The sequence below is a fragment of the Gobius niger genome (assembly GCF_951799975.1).
Source record: "Gobius niger genome assembly, chromosome: 14".
NCBI lineage: Eukaryota > Metazoa > Chordata > Actinopteri > Gobiiformes > Gobiidae > Gobius > Gobius niger.
In genome coordinates this window covers 18,015,665-18,038,317 of record NC_136865.1, presented here as the reverse complement: position 1 = coordinate 18,038,317, position 22,653 = coordinate 18,015,665, and the positions used below count along the sequence as shown (strand labels likewise).

Below are 22,653 nucleotides of genomic sequence, written 5' to 3'. Positions count from 1 at the left end.
AAACGCCTGATGCGTGACATTTGCGGCATATAATGATTCGTTAATGTTGTATATGGTCAACACAAATATTCAATATGTGACAAAAATGGGTTTACCTCTGATAACATTTTGACAAAAAAGGTTCAAAATGAGCTATATTCCCTTTAAGAGGGGGCGACATTGTTAAAAGAGAATTTGATTGAAACACTACACGCCACACGCTTCCCAGGCTTCAACAAAGACATTGACTTCTCTGTTTTCCTCTGATCAGTTACCCGTTGGCCCTGAGCTTTTGAATGTAAAAAAAAAAAAAAAAAAAAGCCTTACACAACACTTCACTAAAAACTTCAGAAAAAAAACTTTAGAAATATATCTGTGACCGGTTGCGGTTACAGCTTGAACATTTTGTCCCGTTTTGTTTCATGGTGTTGTCTGTAAAGAGAATTAATTCAGTGCACTGACTGACTGACACATGTGAGTGGGGTCCTCACATCTGGCCAGCTTGTATTTTGAACTTCAGCTGTCATCTTGTATTTTCTGACTTGTGAATCTATGCTTCACTTTCTTCATTATGTGGGCTTGCATATATTTGTATACATTATACATTTTTCTATTAGTATTTAAGGCCACCTAGTGCTGCTTTTTAAGCCTATGCCCTGAGGAAGACCAACTCCAGGTCGAAACATGTCGGCATGTCCATTTAAATAAAGCAGTGGTTCTCACCCTTTTGGAGCCGCAACCCCCATTATAACAGGTAAAGGGGTTCGTGACCCCCCGCCCGGGTCACACCGTGAGAAATAAGAACATTAGCCTACATAATTCTGGGGAAAAAAAGAAAAAAGGCTGAAATAAAGTCATCAAATTATGAACAAATAATGGCACTCTGGTAAAATAGTAAACAAGTGCTACAATAAAATATTAGATTATATGCCAATAAAAACATGTATATTTTATCTAAATGATCTGGTGACCCCCCCAAATTTGTCTCGCGACCCCCAGGTTGAGAACCACTGAAATAAAGGACTTTTAGTGTTAAGTCAGTGTTTCAGATCCTCTTTGCCTGTGTTTGTAAAGATAAACCTATTTAGAATTTTAAAAAGGGGATATTTTGAACATCTTTTTTCCTCTCTAAACTGTGCGTTAAGATAGACGTTATTAAATATCTCACAAATGTATCATGTCCTCTAATAATGTGAAATTGAATGAAGCTTTGAGTATAAATAATTTCAGCTATGTAAAAGCTGATTGTAAAACACACAGAGAAACTGAAAGAAATCCACATTAATCAACTTTATTGGAGTGAAGTTTATGGTCAGACAAACTGCGAAACCAGAAAATAAAATTGTTTACCTTCATAATTATAAACTTTAAAACAATTATTAAATTAAATCAAAAAAGATAAAAGTCCTTATGAAGTATCCGCATCATACACTTTAAAGTTGCAAAAAGACACTTATGTAAAACTAATAACATAAAAAAAACAACATTCAAAATATAAGTTATGTATTCCCAAAGTCTCCCTAGAGTATGTGAATCGATGGCTTATCTTCTCGTATACAAATAGACAGATTTTAAAAGGGAGATGGATGCACACGAGCTGAACTAAAACATGGACACGCTAGAAAAAAAAAGAAAACTCCCAAACAAATAACACAAACTGAGGCATTTTAAATAACAAATTAAAACAAGTCTCAAACTCAACTTTCTTGTTGATTGCTAAAAGCTAAATCACAGCATTGAACTAGTACAATATGCACAATGTGTGCACGTTCTTACATGTGACCAAGTTGACCAAGGCTACAGCAAAAAGTAGCTTGAAATTCATTACACAAAGGATGTAAGGCAGGGCACTAAATTTCAGTCTTGGAACAGTTTTTGACACTGACAAAAAAAAAAAAATGGCCACTAAGTTTTGATTGTCTGAGAGTAACAGTTTTGAATCCAGCCACAGGGGGGCACCAGTGTGCTCTTTTAACCCTACAAAAGTAGAGATGGCGAGCCAGAAAGTGCATCAGATTTGAAATACGCCAAAATATGAATAATTGGTCAAAATAAGATGATTTATCTGGCTGTCTCCTGGAGGACAAAAGCAACATAAATAAATGTTGGCATTATGTAAAACCATATGTGTTAGTTGGTCATTTTAAAGAATAAAATATAGTAAATAAGACATGATGCTTTTTCCTTAGAGGCGCGACACATGAAAAGCAGTACATGAAGTACAGTACACTGGGTCACTTTCCCATTAACTGGTGTTGTGTGCCAGTTGTGTAAAGTTACAATAATACACAAAATTGGCTTTTTTTTAAGTGTAAATTTCCAATTTTAACCTAAAAAACAACTTTCTATTCCACCATTTTATGCACTTAAAACTTTTCAACAACTTACAAAACAAAACATGCAAAACACTTGAAATGAAACAACCAAAGACTTCATCTCCATTCATTGTTTTGCATATGTTGTGCATTATCAGGCTATCAGGACTGGCTCCTTTGGGTCAACGACAGACATCTTTGTTCAGGACAAATGCAGTGAGAAGATTCACGTCCCTTTGTGAAGAGACCCTGAGGATGCTGAATGACTCTTTACCTGCATAATACAAATATTGGATATGAATGTTAGATCATGTGGGAGAAGAAAATAATCTTTCACATATTAGGCTGCTAGGTGGTTAGTTTTCAATAGCTGTGCAATATCAATCTAAATCTGTAATTCTAATCAAATTGTTGATACAAGTTGCATGATACAGTATATAGTTACAGACTGTTTAATCCGCTGATTAAAAGTTATGCATACACTAGCCCACAGTGTAAACGGACATCAAGACAATTCTCCGGGATCAAAGATGGTTAAAGAGTCCCGGCAAGAGCTAAAGTGGGCGGTGACACATGACAGTGCACAGGTGTTAAAGTTGTCTAGATGTCTGAGAATTTCTGTTTAATTCACTCTGCTGTATCTAAGATAAAGGAGACCCTGATGGAGCCTCGCTTCATTTTTGAGAAAACTGTCAACAAATGTGATTTAGTTCTATTTTTATTGTGTATAAAAAAAGTTTACAGTACTTTCAGTTCATGGTTGTGTGCCAATTGTAAAGCTAACATACCTGCTTTGCAGCTTCAGAAGAGAGGACCTCATTAGAATAATGTTCATTCAATTGCAATATTGCTGGGAAGAAAAAAAACAACAACATTGCTACAGTGCCTGTCTCATCAACACTTGACTTGTATGTTTGCTGGTCTTACCTTGTGGGTCGAGCCGGGGGTCGACAAAGCCCCAGTGTTGGTACAGAGCAGCCACATCATGTGGACTGTAGTTTTTCAAGAGGCTTAAAATATTTATATCCATTGGCATCTGTCCTGTTGTTTCACGTTTTCCCTGAGAGCATTGGAGTGGGTCTAGATAGGCTTTGCTCCCATGTAACCCCCACATGTTCAAGGCTGCCCACAGGTCTTGACCTTTGAGACCTGAGGTGGGGTCACATGACTGTCTTTGGGGGTGGAGTCTGTTTGAGTTCAAGGAAGTGCTATTGCTGTGGTTTCGGGCCAACATGAAACCCAGGCCCTCTTGTGGGAAACTGCCTTTCACAGCCGCTCGGAGGCTTTTGTGTTTTGGACTGGTCTGAGCATTGTTTACACTCTTGCTTTCTCCTACAATGCTTGAAGTATTCCCCTTACTACCTCCATCCACAGAGGTCCTCTGAGGTGCCACTTTACCCGTCCCGTCTGCAGAGCGGGGATATTTTGATTGGGTACTAGGTTTGGGCTTTGGGACAGTTGAATGGCTCTTGTGGCCTGAGTTCTTACTGCTACTGTTTCTGCTCTTGCTGGTAGTGGCTTTAGTACTGGGGGGCTGTGTCCGGTGAGTCCGTGGGGCAGGTAAAGTGGGACAGTCTTTACCTTCAAGGAAAGGGGGAGGTCCTGTGCGTCTCCAAGGGACAGATCCTGCCTTTAAACTCTTAAAGCTGATTGGAGAAGGAGCCCATTTTGGCGCCATTGCACTGCCACCGTCCACTCTGTGCGCCACCCGCTGGTGGATCCACAGTACTTCAGGATAGTTGGACGTGTGAGAACAGTATGGACACTGATTTTTCACCAGACCCTCTGATTTCACAGTGGATGCAGCATCACCCTCAGCTGCAGACAGGTTGAGGAGCGTGCCAAGTTCTCCTTGACCTTTGACCTCAGCAGAGCTTGACTTTTCAGTTTTGATGTTTGGTGAGTCTGGAGCACTCAGGACAGGAGTGTAGGTGTAAGGGTTCCAGTAGGACTGACTGAGGAGTGCACTTCTCGACCTGAGGTAGTCCATGTATCTGGAAAATTCACACCAATAAATTCAAAAATTAGTAAACAAAATCCTAAAGCAATGTCATGATCATAAATGTAATATACTAAGTCAGTCATTCCCAATATCTGGAGCATTGTGGCCCCCTTACGGTTCCAAGAAACCCCTGGGCCCCCACAAATAATAATTCCCCATAATTTGTAAAGTTTTGCTGCCTAAAACGAAAAGGTAAAGGAACAAATAGCAATGAATGAATAAAAAAAACATTTGAAACTTTTTTCAATTTCCTAGTTTTCCAGACAAGCTTGGGGCCTTCCCTGCAGTGCCTCTGAAGCCCCCCACTTTGGGAACCACTGTACTAAGTTTTAGAATATTGTCAGCCTGAGTAATTATTTGAGATTTTTGAAAAAAATGGAAAAAGCATTTCTCAATCCTCAAAGAGATGACTCAGGCAGATGTTACTTTGGTTGTAATAAACTTTCTGATTGGCTGAGAACAACACAAGTGATTCCTAATGATGCAGTAGTGTAGAATGAAGCGTAAATCTCAATTTGCTTATAATATTTGAAAATTATATGATAATAAAATGTAGAACATGTGAAAAGCTGTGATTGATTACATCTTGTTTAAGAATAGTTGCACACAGTGGGTCAGAAAAGGATGGGTGATGAGGTAACTGTACCTGGAGGATTTGGATGAACTCTGTTTCGGGGCCAGGACGTCCTGATGTGTCCTGAGCAGGTGGGACCTGAGCAATGAAGCGTCTACAGTGTGGAAATCACAGTGCTCACAGAAGATGGGCTTTTTATCTGGAAAAAAAATACAGACAGTCAGACACACACACAAATGTAAAAAAGTGAAAGTCAGGGAACCCGAGAGTCGGTAATACTGTTGTAATACAGTTTAAATACTGTTGTAGTTCAGGCATTAGAACTCTAGAGGGCCCCCTTTAGATTTTAAACCTTATTTGTGGGCAAGATTTGAAAGCATGCAAGTTTGTTCCCCTGATAAAAGGAGGGGGAATTTTAAATGCTAACTAAATCTACTAAAGTTACTAAAGTGAATTATTAGTCTGCTAGTTGACTATGTGCTTTTTGCAGTTGGAAACATATTTGGAAGTGTATGTTGTGTTAAGTACTTTACCTTCCAGTTCTTGGCTCTTGCTGCTGGGTTTGGTTGTGCTCTGAGTGTCCTTGACTTTCTTTGCTTGCATAGCTTCATAAAAAGCGTGGCCCAGACCATTGAGCAGGATGCGGTCCTGGCTCGTTTTTTTGTCCAGAGGTTTACTGCTATTACAGATGCCCGTTTCAGTCTTCTTCTTTTTCACACTTGAGCTGGAGTTATCTGTCTGCTTCCTCTTTCTGTCCTGTTTCACAGGAATATACTCGCCCTTGTCCATGTCATAAACCACCTCAGCATCTGCCAGCCTCTCCTCCCATCCCAGACACTTCTCTGTGACCTCTGCCAGGCGCCCCCTTGTGGCCAGCTGCCACGCTTGGTAGCTACAAACTGGATCCAGCTCAATAATTCGTGTACCTTGGCTCTGTCCGGCTGTGTTCTCCTTTTCTCCCGCACATGTGAGGTTGAGGCTTTTCAAAAACTGCCTTTTTGCATTGTCAGAATCAGAGACCGTGCTGTTGTCTTGAGGGGGACTTTGATGGTTATTGCGAGTGTGATTGAATTTATGCAACCGCTCATGTGCCTGCAATGTCTTTAGATCATGGAAGAAGTTTCCACAGCTGGCACAAAGCTCATACAGGCATTCCTCATTTATAAGTGACAAAGGGTCCTGGGGCACTCCATTGATGGTGGCAGGAAGGTCACTGGCTTTACCGCTCTTCATTTGGGCTTTGACTCTGTGGATGCGCATGTGGCTTTGGAGGAACCAGGCTTGACGGAATCGGCGTCCACAGATCTTACAGCCATAATCCTGAACATTGCGGTGCCTCTTCATATGGGACTTTAGCAGTAACACCTGAGGGAAAACCTGGCTGCAAATGGTGCAAGTAAACGGTCCTGAATCATCCTCATTGTCCTGACTCTTGACCTTTTTCTTTGTGGCTTTCTTCTTCACCTTGCCATTGACGTTATGTTTCTTGTCAGCCATTTTGTCAGCTTCAGGGGGATCGGGCGATTCAGAAGCTTTGTCCGTGACCTCCTGAGCTCCATCCCCCTCCTTGTCGACTGAACCTGGGGTCAGCAGCCCCAGTTTATGGCTTCTTACATGTGCTTTTAGGCTGCCCTTCTGCGCAGTCCTGTGCTCACAATACGGACACTTGTATGGCTTTTCCCTGGTGTGTCTCCTCATGTGCTGGGACAAAGAGCTGAGAAGGGGAAAGGTACGACCGCAGACTCCACAGGTGTGACCGGACGACCCGTCTTCCTCTGGCTCCGTCTTTGTTTTCCCAACACAATTCTTCCTGGCATCCTCCTTCTCGTCTTGCTCCATTTCGTTTGCCATGAAAATTATTAGTCCACGAGAAATGCTGTCAATCCCCCGAAAATTAGCAAATTCCCACAGGGGGCATCCAAAACGTTGTAAAAATCACAGCATAAGTATCCATGTTTTTTTTTTTGCAGAGCTTTCTTACATGTTGCTGGAAACCTGAAAAAGACAAAAAACATAAAACATTCAGTATATTTTTTGTGGGGTTTTCTTATTGCTATGTATAAGTATATTTCTTTTTGATTGCCTGTAGTGTGTATTGCCTTCATACTACAGGATTTAGCAAGACAAATTAAAAGTTGGACTGACATTCAGGCCAAAAGGGGGTGCTAACGTGTCAAAGATCCTAGAAACACCATTTGCCTTATGAAGTATTCCTTAAGGCTTAAGCAACACCGGCCATAGAAAACTGAACCAGACATAAACCAATAGCAATAAGAAAAAAGAAAAGGTTTAACCTATTTAAATTCATCAAGACTCCTATACATATTATGCTCCACTTCCGAATGTACCTCCTACACACAATAACTAACCCAAGCCCGAAGGAGCATAACATTGTTCTCCTTTTGTCCGGGTCACAAAGCGTTCATTATTCCTGATGCACAGACATAGTGCACATAGTGTCTCCACAAGCATGTCCCGGGTTTCCTCTCCTAAATTGAGTGTGTGACGTGAAGCATGAAGGCTTGTATTCATTCGTGGCTGATCGGGATGAGCCCTGAGGGGAAGGCCACTCTAATCCACAATCAATAATCCATTATGCACAAACTTCATTTAAAACACACATCTGTATGGACCTCTGAGCGTAGGGGGAGAGCTTGATGTGTAAGAACTGTGGAAATTTCAAAACAAAGCTGTCTTTACATCAAGACTTAAATCTTATCAACCATGAGGCAAATTATCACCAGATGACTGCACCCGCACTGGTTGGAGAAACAGGATGAAAGATTCCCAACCAAAACCTGCACAAGCATTTTTGTACTCTAGACTCTTTTGGAGTTGAGTCCTCGGGCGATGCCATGACTATATTAGTGTTTTAGTGAAAGAGAAGTACTCAGTGGTTCGAGTCTAGCTGGGCAGTAAAGAGAAAAACCTGCTATTGTGTCAGCCGCACCAGAACTGTCACATCGCCTCATGTCTGGCCCTGCACCCCTCACTGGGGGGTCGACAGAGTTATTGTTGAGCCAAAGAGGCCTGGGTCCTCACGTCACTGTCTTCCAATACATGCCTGCACAAAAAAGAGCGCACAAAGGACAACTCCTGTTTGTCTTGTCAGCGCTTCAATGAGAGAAAAACGCTCTTAAAGGGTAGAAAGGGGTCGAGGCTGGTATGATTTTCCAGGGATGAGTGTGTCGGACTAATTATCTGTGTGGGCGCATCTGCCTGCTCGCGGTCATGTGCGCTCATTCGCTCGCACTGGGACAGGGGATAGGGGACTGGGAGGAGTTTCGATGGTTTTGCCGAACGTGGCAGGTGTTTTGTGGGCAGACGCCATGAGATTAGTGCATGGCCTATGTGGCACACTGTCTCTGAGATGGGGGAGGATGTGCCATAGAAACTGGAGGGTGGCAATTATGGGGTTAAGGTTAAGGCGAACGTAATGAGTTAACACAATGGGGATGAAGTCACAGAGCTGAGGGCAACAGATGGGAATAAACGGGCCATCAGTGCGGAGTCCACAGTAAGAGCTTATGTCCGTGTCAAAGGCGTGCTTGTAGCTTTTACAGCTTAAGTATGATAGATTGAAGATTTTCGAATATTAATGACAGGAGCTGAATATGAAGACATTGGTACATTTGAGCTGCGTAATACAAGATATACGTGATATTATGATGATAGTGTTGAAATATCTTTTTTGCTTTAAGCTGTATTAGCAAAAATGTTTAATGGGTAAGTCTTAATCAAAGAAGAACACCTCCATGAAGATATGCTGTGGCTTTGCTTTACGCTTTGATCCCGTATTCTGTGTATTCTTTTTTTTTGTCTTTGTTCTTAGCCATAACCAAAAGAGGGTCACATATGACATTGTGTATTCATTTGCTAAAGCCATTTCATCTCTTCTACTTCCTCTCCGCAGCTTTTGTGCGCACAACCTTGCAAACTCATTGGCCGATGAGGAGAAGTAGTGCAGAGTGCCACAAACATGTTGCTCCGGGGGCTCGGCTGGTTTCTTTTCGAAGGCCCTTTTCTCTGTCTTTCTTTGGCAGATGAATAGGCATGTCCAGTCAGCTGTCCTGGCATTGATTCGTCCTGACATCCCGACCAGCTCAGCACAAACTCACTGTTGCTGCTGATGCTCAGAGCCTGTGCGCTGTGTGCTCACCCGAAACAATCCATTCTTATGTGTGTAATGTGTGCACCACACTGCCAGCTGCACCAGAGAGAGGTGGGTGTGACTTCCTGCTCCGGACTCTTCCAGGTTTAACTATAGCACACAACGGGCACTGACACAGGTTTGTAGGTGCTGTTAGAGACTTTAACAAGGCTTTTACTCATTATCCTTATAATTTATTCATTCCTCATTTATACATGTTGATGGCTGCTGAAATGCGCTTTGGGTGAAGTGATATTTTGGGATTGGTGTCTAGGTTTGGGAACCTCCAATGAGACCCCCAGACACTTGGAGGTTCTGAGTTCTTTTCGTTGTAACCTGTACATTCATATTTTCTTACTATGCACCGATTTGTTACTGTTATACCCAGATTAACAATTTCTGAATAATAACAACTTACTACAACAAAGTAATAAACCCCTACTATAGCTTAAAAGAAGAAGCATTTCTGTGATAAGGAGGAAAGCACAATTTTAACTGCAGTTGCAACCCCGGGATAGAGACTGCATATGTGCCTGTGTTGGTGTATGCTGCTGATGTCATCCAAATATTTCCAACTAGCCATGGTGGGCCGGTCCTGTGCCAGCAGACCCCTGCCTGGACAGAGCATGTGACCGTCCTTATGCTAGTGCTCAAATCCATAGTCCCTAAGCCTCACCTCCCCATCCTCTGTGTTCTGTGGCCAGTAATCCTATGTTTTCGTCAACCACAAATACGACATGGAATAAAAGTTCAGAATAAGGATTACAGCGGTTTGCCTTCTTCTAATGCAGCTTAAAGACAACGGGGCAGAATTTGTTATTGTTGGAGGATTTGGGGATGTGAAATAAATATTTAACTGTTACTGAGTGAGGGCAAGTGGTCCCAATGGAAATCCCCCCTTTTCATATAAAAATAACAGAGGTTACACTCAGGAAAGATAATAGTAATTAGTCATTACAGATAAACATGTCTCTCTTCTTTGTGTTGTCCAGGGTCAAAGCAGCAAATGATCTTCCCTCAACGTCTGTGTTGGCATTATATACATGCTGTTTTAGTATTAATGCCACCTGCCCTTCCTGAGTCACAATGTTTAACAAGAAAATAGTACGGCATTTCTAAGTAAAAACAATGCGGAGCATTCTTTGTCCATTGTTGACACCTAAACTGTCAGTGAACAAACTATAGCCCAAAAATGACAGACACGCAGGTTCTCTTATCGGTTTACCATAGTGTCTCTAAACTTTTCCCACCAAGTACCAACTCATACAATATTTGGCTGTATAAGTGCCACCAACACTAAGCCTGTGAACTTTAAATGGAGGATTTATCCGGCTACATATAGTATATTATAATAGAACTGCTGATGAACTTATGCAACAGCTAAAGTCACCCTCCTCTGTCTTAAGCCAAACTTTTGCCTCTCAGTCTCCACTCACGTGTCGATGTTAATGTAAAGTAGGGCTGGGCAATTAATCGAAATGTAATCGAAATCTGAACCCACTTTGTTCAATCTCAATAATCGTCATGGGACTTTATAATCGACAGGTTTACAGCCATTTCTTTATAAGAAACAGCACCTAGTTTTGGAGTTTGGACGAGACAATGAAAGATTTTTCTGTTAAATGAGGTTTGCATTTATCTAAAAAACATAACAGAATCGAAAATCCAGATTGACCAATATGAGAAGAAACATAAATTACCCACAAACACTGTGCTGGTGTTCCTGGAGACTCCATTTGCAGTGAAACGCCTAGTGCCGAGATAGAGCACCCTAATGTACCTAAGAGATTAAGACAGCCATGAGCTCAACAGTTACAGCCACGACAGGCAAACTTGTGCACAGCGGTTGCCCATCCCCCTTGTCCAACTCTGTACGTGGTTACACAACATACACAAGGATTACCATTCTGAGCTGCTCAATGAGTGGCCTTTTAACATGGATATCTTTAAATGAAACACTTCAGGCACTCTGATCAAGTGCAGTAAATGATAGGACAAGGGCTTCTAGGTAAAGTGAAGTTTGATATGCCGGGCACAAGAACATCAGTCTGGAGGTGAGATAGATATTTTGCACTTTTGGAGCATGTCCAAATTTCAACTGGGGGCCCACGGGCTAAAACAGCGTAAATTGGACACAAAACAATTCAACATTTTAATATTTTTGATCCAAGTTCGCAACTGCATGTGTTTATCTCAAGCATAATTATCCTTTTCTCTGTCTTTGTTAATGTCTGAATTATAATAATTTGTTGTATTTTCATTGACCTTTAGTAATATTTAAAGACTAATTGCAAAGAAATAGGCCATAACAAACCATCTAATCTGCCCCATTCCTAAATCAAACTCACACAATAGGTCTTTAAATCATGTGACATAATCTAAGCACAACCACTTTACAGTCATTTGTTTCATTGTTTGACGCTGAGGATTGACAATGGGCCTGCTCTGTATCAGTGTGGATTGGCTAGTACGGGAGACACTGGAGTATAATCTGCTGGCATTAACTTGCTCTCTAAAAAAAGCACTCTCGACAGGGATTAGATTATCATGGCAAGGTCAGCCCAACGCACTGTGGCCGTCTCCCTCCATGTCTTTGTCACTGCAGTGATCTGTATTTACTACGGCCTGTCTCAACCGCAGCAGCACACAGGTGCGCTGGGAGTTACGCTCATTAAAGACTTTTAATGCATGTTGCAAACTGACAAGATAAACATATTCCTAATGAATTGAATAGCAATAGCATCTTCTATACTTTCAGCACTGATGTGTCATTGATCATTATTTTATCACTTGATAAATTATTCAAAGCCGAGACATCTTCAGTCATTTTCAGACAATTAGCTCAAATTATGTTGATGTGGCTGATGATTACTACAGTAGAACAAAATCAGATACTCCGCTAGCACAGGAATAACAAATAAAGACATAAAAATCATAGTTATTAGTATTAATGGTGTAAATAATGCATGCAACGACATCGTGACAGTTTGCACAGGCCAGAGCTGGGATCAAACTGCCAACCTTTGAACTGATGGGCAAAACACTGCCTCTGAGCCACTGCCGCCCTCTTCACTGTAGTGATTAATCTACTTATTGATAATATAATATGACCATTTAAATCAATATATCATTATAGGAAGGTTATCTGCATCTGTGGTGGCATCTGTTCAATTGTTACTTTGCATTGCTACCAACACCATTAAGAGTCAAATCCCTCAAGTGCAGCCTTTCACGTGGACTCATTCTTCTGCGTGTTCTTTTATGTGGAGATCAATGCTCTCCAATTTCACTGTAGATGTAGTTTGTATCACTGGGCGGCAGCGTGTGTGTGTAATTTTGCATTTCCTGCTACGATTAAGGTAAGGATTGAAGAGGCGTAAGGCGATACCTGGTTAGCGATTTTACCCGGGAGCATAAGAATGACAGCTGGCAGCAGGGTTTGGATTAGGTTTCCCATTCGGGCTCTGCATCTTTTACACCACGGCTTCTTTGGAGTAGAATGGGCCGATGGTAACCCGACTCTGCCAGGCCCATCCAATCTCGTCTCTCCCTGCGTCTCAACGGGGCCAGAAGCAGGAGGGATCTGTGAGAGCCTCACACTCTTCCCATCTTCCATATGGACGTTTTGCCAGGGTTTGCCCTCTTTCTTTGCTGCATGGTGAAGAGAAGGTGCTCTCTTTGTATTAACATATGATTCATCACTAACAAGCACAATGCTCATTCAGTTGAGAAAAGAGCAGATTGTTCTGTGAAACTATCATCTTATTACTGTATGAAAAATTACAATAATGCTGCCTCATGAACTCCACTGTCTCTCACAGCACTACACTGACTATTTACCAACCAGCCTTTACTGCCCTTGTATGTTAAACTGACCAAAAATTTTGAAATTTGGCCCAATTGCATATATTACCTATAACTAATTACTATTACTGTGTAGTTAGTAAGGTTACTTACTTTATATCTTGATTGCTAGTTGTGCGCACATTAGCCACTTAAAAATGCAAGTCCACAAGGCTTGACATTGCCTTATTTGCTGCTGACCAGTGTCTTAGTAGAACATTGCAATAAGTAAAATGTTTTTACTAGAAAAAATTATAGTTGTGAAGTTTTTACAAATATTTTAGTTTTATGTAATTAATGTTTATGGCTTTGAAGGAAATGTTTGGCTTTGTTTTATGAGGAGGGATCAAATACAAAACGATTCCATGATACAGTTATCTATATTTTTTAGCTATGTTATTTCCATGTGATGATTTCAAACTGGGTATACAAATAGATTATTAACATATTGATTAAAAGGAAATCTATTGATGCATAAAACTGAATTGGTCAATATATATATATATATATATATATATATATCGCGTAAATGGCTAGAGCAAAGTCAAGTCCACATCCAAAGCTGTATCACTCTGCAGCTGGAGCAGAGCAGTTCATACAGAGTGAGCACAGAGGAGACAGGAGGCATATGCTGCCCTGCGCAGCATACAGTGCATGGTCCATCTGTAATGGTCGGTTAGGTAACAACATCACGGGAAAGGATGCTCACTCAGCGCTATCTCCATGTGCTCCCTGTCCAAACAGCACCTCAAAGGTTGGATAGGCCTCACCTCTCTATCAGGTACTACTGACAGACAAACCAATGCCTGAGGATATGATCTGGGAAGCTCACTTTGACCTAAGATAATTACAGAAGAAAACCACAGCTCGTGTCATCACAGACTTGACAAAAGAGCCATTCTAACTTCAATAATTGTCGTAAGTCAGTTACAACAAACAAACCTCATTGTTTTCAATCTTGTTTATGAATTCAATAAAACAGTGTTTGGTCATTGAAATGTCAATAGTTTGACTTGTGTGCCACTTTTATTTCACTGCTGGCAATTTCAGTTCAATACTGAGTACAGATTATTTATGTTAAGCCACATGTAGAATAATAAATCATGCCACTACAATAAACTCCTATTGGAACTGGCATTATTCTAAGCCATATTATTTTTGTAGCTATTAATCAGATACAGTACAATGCCTATAGTGCTAATTATTAAACCTTAAAAATGTTAACTAACTGGTATTTAGTGATTGTTTAACTGTCATTTGTCATTGCCTAAACCCATTGTCACTGAGAAGAGCAGACTAAAGTGGAGATGTCCGAAAAGCCCCCTCTCACATCTTCCTGTCTGCACCCCTCCCCCGCTACGGACCGAAGCCTCCTGACCTAATCTGGATGATTAAATCATTTTTCTTTAGCACAAATTTTTACCCCCCCCCTCTCTCCATTCCCCAAACACTTCATACTCCTGTCTGGTTAGTCGCCGCACACCCTCCCCTATTGATCGTCATGCTGAGGAGATTACCCTAATAGCTGGGATTACCTCCCCACATGTTGGTCGGCCACAAACCGGGAGGAGGGGGGGAGGGAGGGAGGGCTGGAGATGGTGCGTGTTGGGCATGATGTGCAAGTGGACAGAGGACAGGGGGGGAGGGAGAGGGGGGGGCAGGCGAGGAAGAAGAAATCTGTGGCTCTGTTTGTTTGCTGTCCACTGCTGCGACGTAAAAAAAATAAAATAAAAAAAAGGATCAAGTGCATTGGGTTTAATTAGACTTCCAGCAACCCAGATACTTAATACATCTCAAAAGGTTTGCCGGTGTCATAAGCTATCAAACAACTATACTAGAATAGCACAATAAACATTACTGCCTACTAAGTACATATTAATCTCCTCATTACATTTATGTTTTGATTTCTTACCACCAATTTTATATTAAATCAAATATTTATTTTCAATGCATCTTTTTTTTACATGATATATTGTTGTTATGCTTTTACACTGTTAACACATTACCAATAGGCATGTTAATCTGACTAATTAAGCCTCCACGAGGGAAACAAACAAACTACTTGTCAAAATATGCTGAGAAAAAGTTACATCCTCCATCGAAATGGTTGAACTCTTGGCAACACACACACAAAAAGCAACGTTTCTACCGTGTCACTGACTGACCACTATACACCGCTAATGACTACAAGGCTCATAACAATACCGCGACAGTTGTCATGTCCCCCGCGCCCTGTCCCGTCCACATGTTCCCCCCCACCCCTCCCACTCAACTACCGCCTGTGGGACATCTTTGCCTCGATGTTCACACTGGTGTTTCACGCGCACTACTTCTAAATCTAACTCCTCCAACAAGTCGCAAAAGAGGCCGGGGAATCAAGATGTGATCTCCCCTGAGAGAGAGAGAGGCCAGCAGGGCGGGCAGGGGAACAGGGCAGAGAGGCTGGAGGCCATTGAGACGGTGGAGGGAGGAATTTCGATAATCCGCCGCTGATCCTGTACAATGGCAGCCTTGTTGTCTGTCCCGTTCGCACTCACTTCACACAAGTTTGCAAGCTGTAAATAAGCTCCGAACTAGTTAATAACGGCGCTAATAAGTGATAGGAGCGGACTGACGGGTGCGTTTGGTCAGTGGATGCCGCCTACCTGTGTCAATCCTCTCTGGTCAGCGGCAGCAGCGGCAGCACCCCGTTGCACTGGACGCACGACTTGACCAAATGGCTTTGCTGAAACTGCCACCGACTGAGCGCCCGTCGACTATTTTTAGCCCACTTTCTAATTTCAAACCCGCTCCCAAAACAAGGTCTAACTCATATAAATAAAAGCACGTGCGCAATTAGCCGTAGCATAGCGCGGTTTGACATATTGTTGAGTGGGGTTTTACGCACTTACCTCAAAGCTGAAGAGACACACGGATTCCTCCAGGAGCCACCACTTGCTTAAAGCAGCGCTTCAACAATGGCGCAAAAAACAATAATAATAAAAAAAAAACAATCGCAGGAGTTGATCTTCGCACCGCCCGCCAAGAGATAGACTGTCGTTTTGAAAAGTTGAATCAGAGTTTGGGGCAGCAGCAGGGAAACAGCGGTGCACCTGAACTGCAGTGGTCCGGTACTCGCCTCCTCCTCCTCCTCCTCCGCCTCCTCCTTCTCCCGCAGCAGCATCAGAGAGGAGCCCCGGGACAAAAGTGACGCGAGAGATAACGTGATTAACGCGGCACACAGCGGTGAATGAGCGCAATGAGCGAAGGGGATGGTGCCCTGGTGGTGGTGCTCGCGAGGGTGCTGCTGCTGGAGGTGGTGGTGGCGGCGCGCGAAACCTCTCCAGTCGCTTTTGTTTGTAGGACAGGGATCATTATGGACTCACACAAGTAGCTTATGCAGTGTGATGTACGGATGATGGTTTGGAAATGAGGTTTACGGTGTTAGATTAGGGATCGACGCAATGTAAAATGTAATGTCACGCAATGTCAGCAAGCTCCTGTGAGTTAGTGATGATGTATAGGGCTTAACATTGACTTTTTGGGCAAGTCTTACCAGCCACGTTAATGTTTAATTAGTTGTGATTTTGTTTGTATAGCTTTGCTTTATGTTTTTAAAATAACAGCATATTGATAGGCAATAAATATACCTATGACATAGCCAAAACATGGCATAGGCTGGCAAAGATTAGGAGTAGACTTGCCTTGTTAAATTATCTAAACCATAAATTTAAATCATATTTGAAACGTGGATTCAAATATACACCAGGGATCAGTAAAGGCGCCATGTTAACCAGCCATACAGCCATGGAGTCATAAAAAGGTAAATTATGCACAAATAAAACGTATTTTCTCCCCTGCGTAAAAGTTCCGTAATGCACGTGTAAGAAAAAACTTTCAAGTTGTTACTGATACTTAAAGGTACACTACGTAGCATTTTTGACTATACTGTTGCAGCAAAACAAAACATGCTCCTAATGACCAGCTCAACACAGAAGTGCAGTGGGCAATAAAATAATGGATTTGGATGAGAAACTAACTGCCTTTCGTCACATCTCCATGGAGACGGGCTGGAGACGTACCCACTCCCAGTAAAGTTTACAGCCATATCTTATAGGAGGGGTGAGCCTCATAAATGTTTGTTTGTACATTTATGAGGTATTTTTCAATGATGAAAATAAAGTAGATGCTTGTATTTCAATTTTATTTGTTTGGTAAAATTCTACGCGGTGTGGCTTTACAAAAAGAGTGACTGATGTAAAAATGTAATTCTCAATATTCCATAACTAAACTAACTAAAACCGTGTTGAAAAATGTTTGTATCAAATCTAATCCTGCAGGTCATAAAAATGATTATTAAGGTAATTTATTTGCTAATCTGTCCATTGGGATGCAATGCCTTTTATGACTTGTGTATTCAATTTAGAAACATACATTGTACATACAAATGCCCAATGTGGCAAAAAATATACAAATGAAAACTCATGAGAAAATAATTACGTCTCATTTCATTATATTTGTCAGAAGGTTCAATAAACACGATACAATAAACAACCTTTTTTCCGTTTTAATAATTATTTCATGGTTAATATTTGCATAGTCAGGTCAAAGTAATTAAATTCAACTGGCCAGAGTATAGTGAGAGTAAAATGGTCACGAGCCAAAGCAAAAAACTACCTGTGTTTGTTTGGCTATAGTGTTATTTGTCAAGCCATGTTAGTCGTGCTTAATTTGATCTCACCTTTCAGTATTATAATGGTGTTTAATGACAGTGTTTCGGCAACTGTTTTGGCCTGTTCCTCCATTCCATCACATCAATGCAAAAGTGTTCCTGAAATGACTAAATTACAAATTAAGCAGCGCGTACAACATAATAATTGAACACATCGTCGCTTCATTCATTGTGTGTTTGATCATTTCAGATTTGTGCACACTGTAACTTCAAATTCTGACACAGAGGACCCAGACAGATGAAGAACAAGAAAGAAGGGTCCCACCAAACAGTGTGTGAGTAGATGCTCCATATTCTGCACTAGGATTTATGCGAATTGTTATGTGGCTATTTGTGCAGCAGATGGCGACAAAGACAGGGATTTAACGCGATTTAATAGCTTGATAGGAATAAAATGTTTCTAAGCAGTGAGTTATGACTTTACAAATAACAGAAAGTAATTTGGGAAAAGATAATGACTTTGACAATATGTTGCATCTATCATGAGCATACAGATAATTTAATTTGATTTAATTGTTAAGCATCTTAGTATTTCACAATATAAATAGCCTAATAATACAAAATAATTCTAAATAAGATAATAACACATGGATAAATATCTAAAATAGCTAAAATATTGGTAAGATTGTGGACATGAATGAGAATGTCCTTGTTATGATTTTTAAAAATAAATTAATAAATTAAAGGGTGGACGATTTCTTGTAGATATAGAGATTTTTGGAACCTTTTCCCTTTCTAAACACATTTATGTTTTGTCTTTTATGAAAGTCTGAGACACACCTGTGCGATAAAGTTTTTCTCCTTAATCACTTTCTCAATCCCTGTCTCCAGGAAGCAGGCAAATTGAGTTTGATTAAAGGTGAAGTGCTTCGTAATAACAGTTTGTTCGAGTTTGTGGAATCTATAATATGTGTCCTTCACCATTCAAGCGTTCCAATTCATGAACTGAGCCTACTTCACAAGTTTAAAGTCTCCACATTTGGTTATTTTACAGCATGATACTGAATTTTCCACATTAGAAGAACCCCATCATTTTGGCTGTGTTTAACAAGGTAAGTCTCTTTCCACTGCTTGCATTTGACCACTTCCCTAATATTTACATGAGAGGGACTTTTCAAGAGAGCAACCTTCAGTTTATCATAGCTCACACTCAAAGATCAGACAGGCTCGTTCTCCTGAGGCAATACTGTGTGTCCCTATTGTCTATGTCTATTATTCCCACATGCCAACCTCTTACAATACATGCACTTCTTATTTCTATTTCTATTATTCTATTTTCATTAGTTGTAATGCCTCAGTCCTACCTGTTAGATATTGATACTTTCTATAAACCAATTAGGTTACCTCAAAGTCATACCTTACATAGATGGCTTAGCTGACAGGTCAGCATCCATCAACCTGTTCACTCTTCCGCCTATTTCAACATAATCTAATTTAGCCATTCACCGCTGATGTGCTTTCCACTATGAACAAATGATAATGAAGAGTCATTTTTGCTGCACAATTGGATTGGGAAGCAACGCCCAACACCTTAATAGAAAGCACACGGAGCATTACAGTGTGTGCCTGTTTTGTGCTTTCACCAGCCTTCGCCACACTTGAGTTGAAAGTTAAAAGTAATAATTAGAGGTTCGTGTGTACATAGCAAATTTATAATGGACTAAAAGTTCATGGAAATTTAGAACTGTTGCTATTGGTACAGTACTCATGACAACATAGCTGCTGTTCTTGTTATAATATACATGTTTTTGTGAGTTGTTATCCAGTTTACAAAATAAAACTGATTAACTGTATAAAATGCTCATATTGAATGTGTTGTGTTGACACATTTACAGCAGATGTGTCCTAGTTTGGCTTCTGTTCATGTTGTTTTGGGAGAGACAGATGTTTCTGGAGTGAAAGTGCAGAGGAAGTGGGATTTAGAGGAATGTGAACAAATAAATATATAAATAAATGCAGAGATCGGACCAAATAAGTCAAATTTAACTGCGGCCTAAACGGTTATTAAATAAGTCTATTAGACGGGTAATTTTCCATATTTTCCACCTATATTTTATATAATATATATATATATATATATGAGGTGCAGTCCTCCTGTGTCATTGTACCAAACAGTCAGCGGTATCCTCAAGTGTCACCCGCATTTTCCCCATTACAGGCACTGAGATGAGGAGATGGAGGCGGAGCTTAAGCGTTTGTGACATTCTCAACTCCTCGAGTCAAACAGAAGAAACTGCTTCATGTCCCATCGCCTCAGAAGATACTCTGGTAAGATCTCTTCACTGATTATAAAGGACTTAAAAGGTTATTGTTTCTTTACTGATGGCTTGGGTCATAAAGGGAGAGTGAGCTGTATTATTTAAAATGGTTTTGTTTGCAGAAAATTGTCAAACACAAGAAGAGTAAAACATATGCTGTGAGAAAACTGTATGGTTGTATTATCAGTACAATCATTCGTTAGGGATAAAAGTGAGTAGAGAACCACAGAATTGAAAATGCAGCTATTGCCTAACAACTACATATTTAATCCATTCTTCTGACTAACTAAGTAAATGATTCTATTGGTCTATGAAATACTTGTTTAAAACTTTTTTTTTCAAAGAACTAATAGACTAATAGACTCTGAATAATACATGATCAAATTCCGAACAGCCAACCGTGTAATGCAAACTTGATCTTGTACTGTATTATAGTTGTTTGGTGCAATGCATGTTATTAGTATTGATAATGAAGTGTATTTATATGTATACCGTTGATATACCATACAAAGTCTGTTGCATGTTTTCGCTCAAAGTTTGATTCTTTGAAAACTCAATCAATTATCCAAGTTGGTGGTTAACACTTCTCGTCTAATTTGTTTATCTGACAAGGCTAATCCACTTACTTTCTGCATGTGGCTATTATGTCCTGATAATTTCCTCTGTCTTGCTTGCAGAATCAGACTGCTCCCAGTTAATGTAGACGGACCGCCGGCCAGAACCGAGACTTTCTTTGTAAATGCATTATTGGTCCTGAGAAAAGGGAACTCCAGACTCCTCTCCTCAGACAGACTGACTCCGTTTGAAACTAACATGTCACTTCTTGAGCTCTACAAAAGACTTACGGAAAGATGTGGCGCTGAACTGAATTGTAGCGACTCCTTTAACGCTAGTCTCGGCGATCTTTTGGAGATTTCTGATGATGGCTCCCCTTGGCTAAGAACAGTGATTTCTGTCGTCTATTTTGTGGTCGCTGCTGCCGGAGTAATCGGGAACCTCTTAGTTATGTTCCTGCTTTATTCGACACGCACCATTACCACTGGCAACATTAATTTCTTTGTGTTTAACTTAGCCTTGGCCGACCTCCTGTTCTCCCTCGCATTGCCGTTTTGGGCCGTGGACATCGCCATGGACTACAGCTGGCCTTTCGGACGTGCCGCATGCAAAGCCGTCTCCTTGCTGACCGGCCTGAACGTCTTTGCAAGTTGCTTCTTCCTCACCGCCATGAGTTTGACCAGGTATTGCTACGTGGCCACTGCGCTCAAACCAAATTCATGCACTGGGACGGGCACTTTTCCCTTGGTGACTGCTTTGATTTGGGCAGGAGCGCTCGTAGTTTCACTGCCGAGAGCTGTATTTGCAGATCTGACACACGTTGGCAGCAGCAATGACACCACATGCCTCCTCCGCTTCCCTGGGACGACCTGGCTTGGGCTGAACCAGCTTTTAAGAGTAGTCCTTGGATTCTTGCTTCCCTATAGCATCATGATCCCATCCTATTTGCTGCTCCTTCGATTCCTCTGTCAACACAAGCCTAAAGGTTCAAACGTGAGCAGAAACGCCGATATTTCAAAGTCCGTTGCAGTGGTGGTCCTCTCGTTTTGCACCTGCTGGTTTCCCTACAATGTCCTCACCTTCTGGGGCATCCTTATCCAATTTGATGTCACAGATATAAGTCCATCTTTCTACTTGGCTCAAACCTACTTCTTCCCGGTCGCGAACTGTTTGGCGTTCACCAGCAGCTGTTTCAACCCGGTCATCTACTGCCTTGTCCGGAAAGAGTACCGGGTAGCTCTCCAGAAGCTGAGTCTTGTGTCCCTCATGTCCAAAGTGCCGTACAACATGAGCTCAGTGCAGGGACTGAGGCAAGACGGACCATTGGCAATTCAATTAAACAACGTATACAGCCAGACGACAGACTCCAGGACCTATGAACCCCTTCTGGCACTGCCCACAACAGTCTCCAATATGTAAATGCCTCGAACTTTGTACAGTATATGACATGTACTTATGGCCTTCAACAATCCTTACATTCTGCTTTAAGACCTGCATGTTTTGTGCATTTAGTGTGAAACAGGTTACATATTGCTCTGTCAATTCTACGTGTTCTTTTGTGTATTAAAATATTTATAAATGGTCACTACATCAACGGTGTGGTGTTACTTCTTGTGGTATACTAATTTTTGTATTATTACAGGAAAATTACCACTATTGTTGGAATAAAACTGAGGCCTTAATTCTTGCTTAAAGGAACAGGCCACCGTTTTTCCATAATGAGATATGTTCTTACCTGAGCTTAGACTAGTTGATGTGTTCCTGTCTGGTATATGTACGTGTCCGTGGAAGACCTTGGTCGCCTCTAACTTCACCCCCCGTTTGGAGCTACAGGAATGTACTGGGAGAGGCCAAATGCTAGCAACATCTTTGGTCTTTTTGCATGACTGAGGGCACACCGTTCTTCCATACTGTGATATGTTCTTACCTGAGCATAGACGAGTTGATACATACCTCTCTGGTCTTTGTGTGTGACTGAGCGTAGGTAAGAACATATCTCAGTATGTAAAAACAGTGGCCTGTTCCTTTAAAGGGACTTTACCTAATTTTGAAGCTCTGTAGTCAAAATGTGGCAAAATTGGTATTTTTACCATCACTGCCGTCCTCAGGAGTCAATATGTGACGGTAAAGGTACACCCCTTTTCTTCACATATTGGCTATTTGGGTTGACCATACACGGCATCAACAAATCATAATACGGCGTGAACTTTGCGCATCAGGCTTATTTTTTTCCACTAATTACTACTTTTGCAACATACTTTTATGG

General features: G+C 41.1%; 2 protein-coding genes across 5 annotated transcripts; one reads left to right on the top strand and one right to left on the bottom strand.

Moving 5' to 3' along the window:
- Positions 1–1,335: 1,335 nt before the first annotated feature.
- On the bottom strand, positions 1,336–16,030 carry LOC306973645 (zinc finger protein 516-like). 4 transcript variants are annotated; one of them, XR_013793573.1, is made up of 7 exons: positions 15,751–16,030; positions 5,404–6,865; positions 4,943–5,069; positions 3,222–4,288; positions 3,083–3,144; positions 2,776–2,935; positions 1,336–2,568 (listed from the first exon to the last, which is right to left on the bottom strand). XR_013793573.1 is itself a non-coding variant. In XM_079570621.1 (6 exons), the coding sequence occupies exons 2-6, from the start codon at positions 6,719–6,721 to the stop codon at positions 2,521–2,523; spliced, it is 2,622 nt and encodes an 873-aa protein (XP_079426747.1). In that variant the 5' UTR covers positions 6,722–6,865; positions 15,751–16,030; the 3' UTR covers positions 1,336–2,520. The 4 variants fall into 4 exon arrangements, 1 of the variants encoding a protein (XP_079426747.1); XR_013793574.1 differs by having other exon boundaries at positions 15,755–16,030; XR_013793575.1 differs by lacking the exon at positions 15,751–16,030 and adding an exon at positions 15,509–15,666.
- Positions 16,031–19,741: 3,711 nt separating this feature from the next.
- On the top strand, positions 19,742–21,941 carry LOC306973803 (relaxin-3 receptor 1-like). The gene is made up of 2 exons (XM_079570798.1): positions 19,742–19,842; positions 20,510–21,941. Exon 2 carries the CDS (start codon positions 20,646–20,648, stop codon positions 21,804–21,806), a length of 1,161 nt encoding a protein of 386 aa, XP_079426924.1. The 5' UTR covers positions 19,742–19,842; positions 20,510–20,645; the 3' UTR covers positions 21,807–21,941.
- Positions 21,942–22,653: the final 712 nt, after the last annotated feature.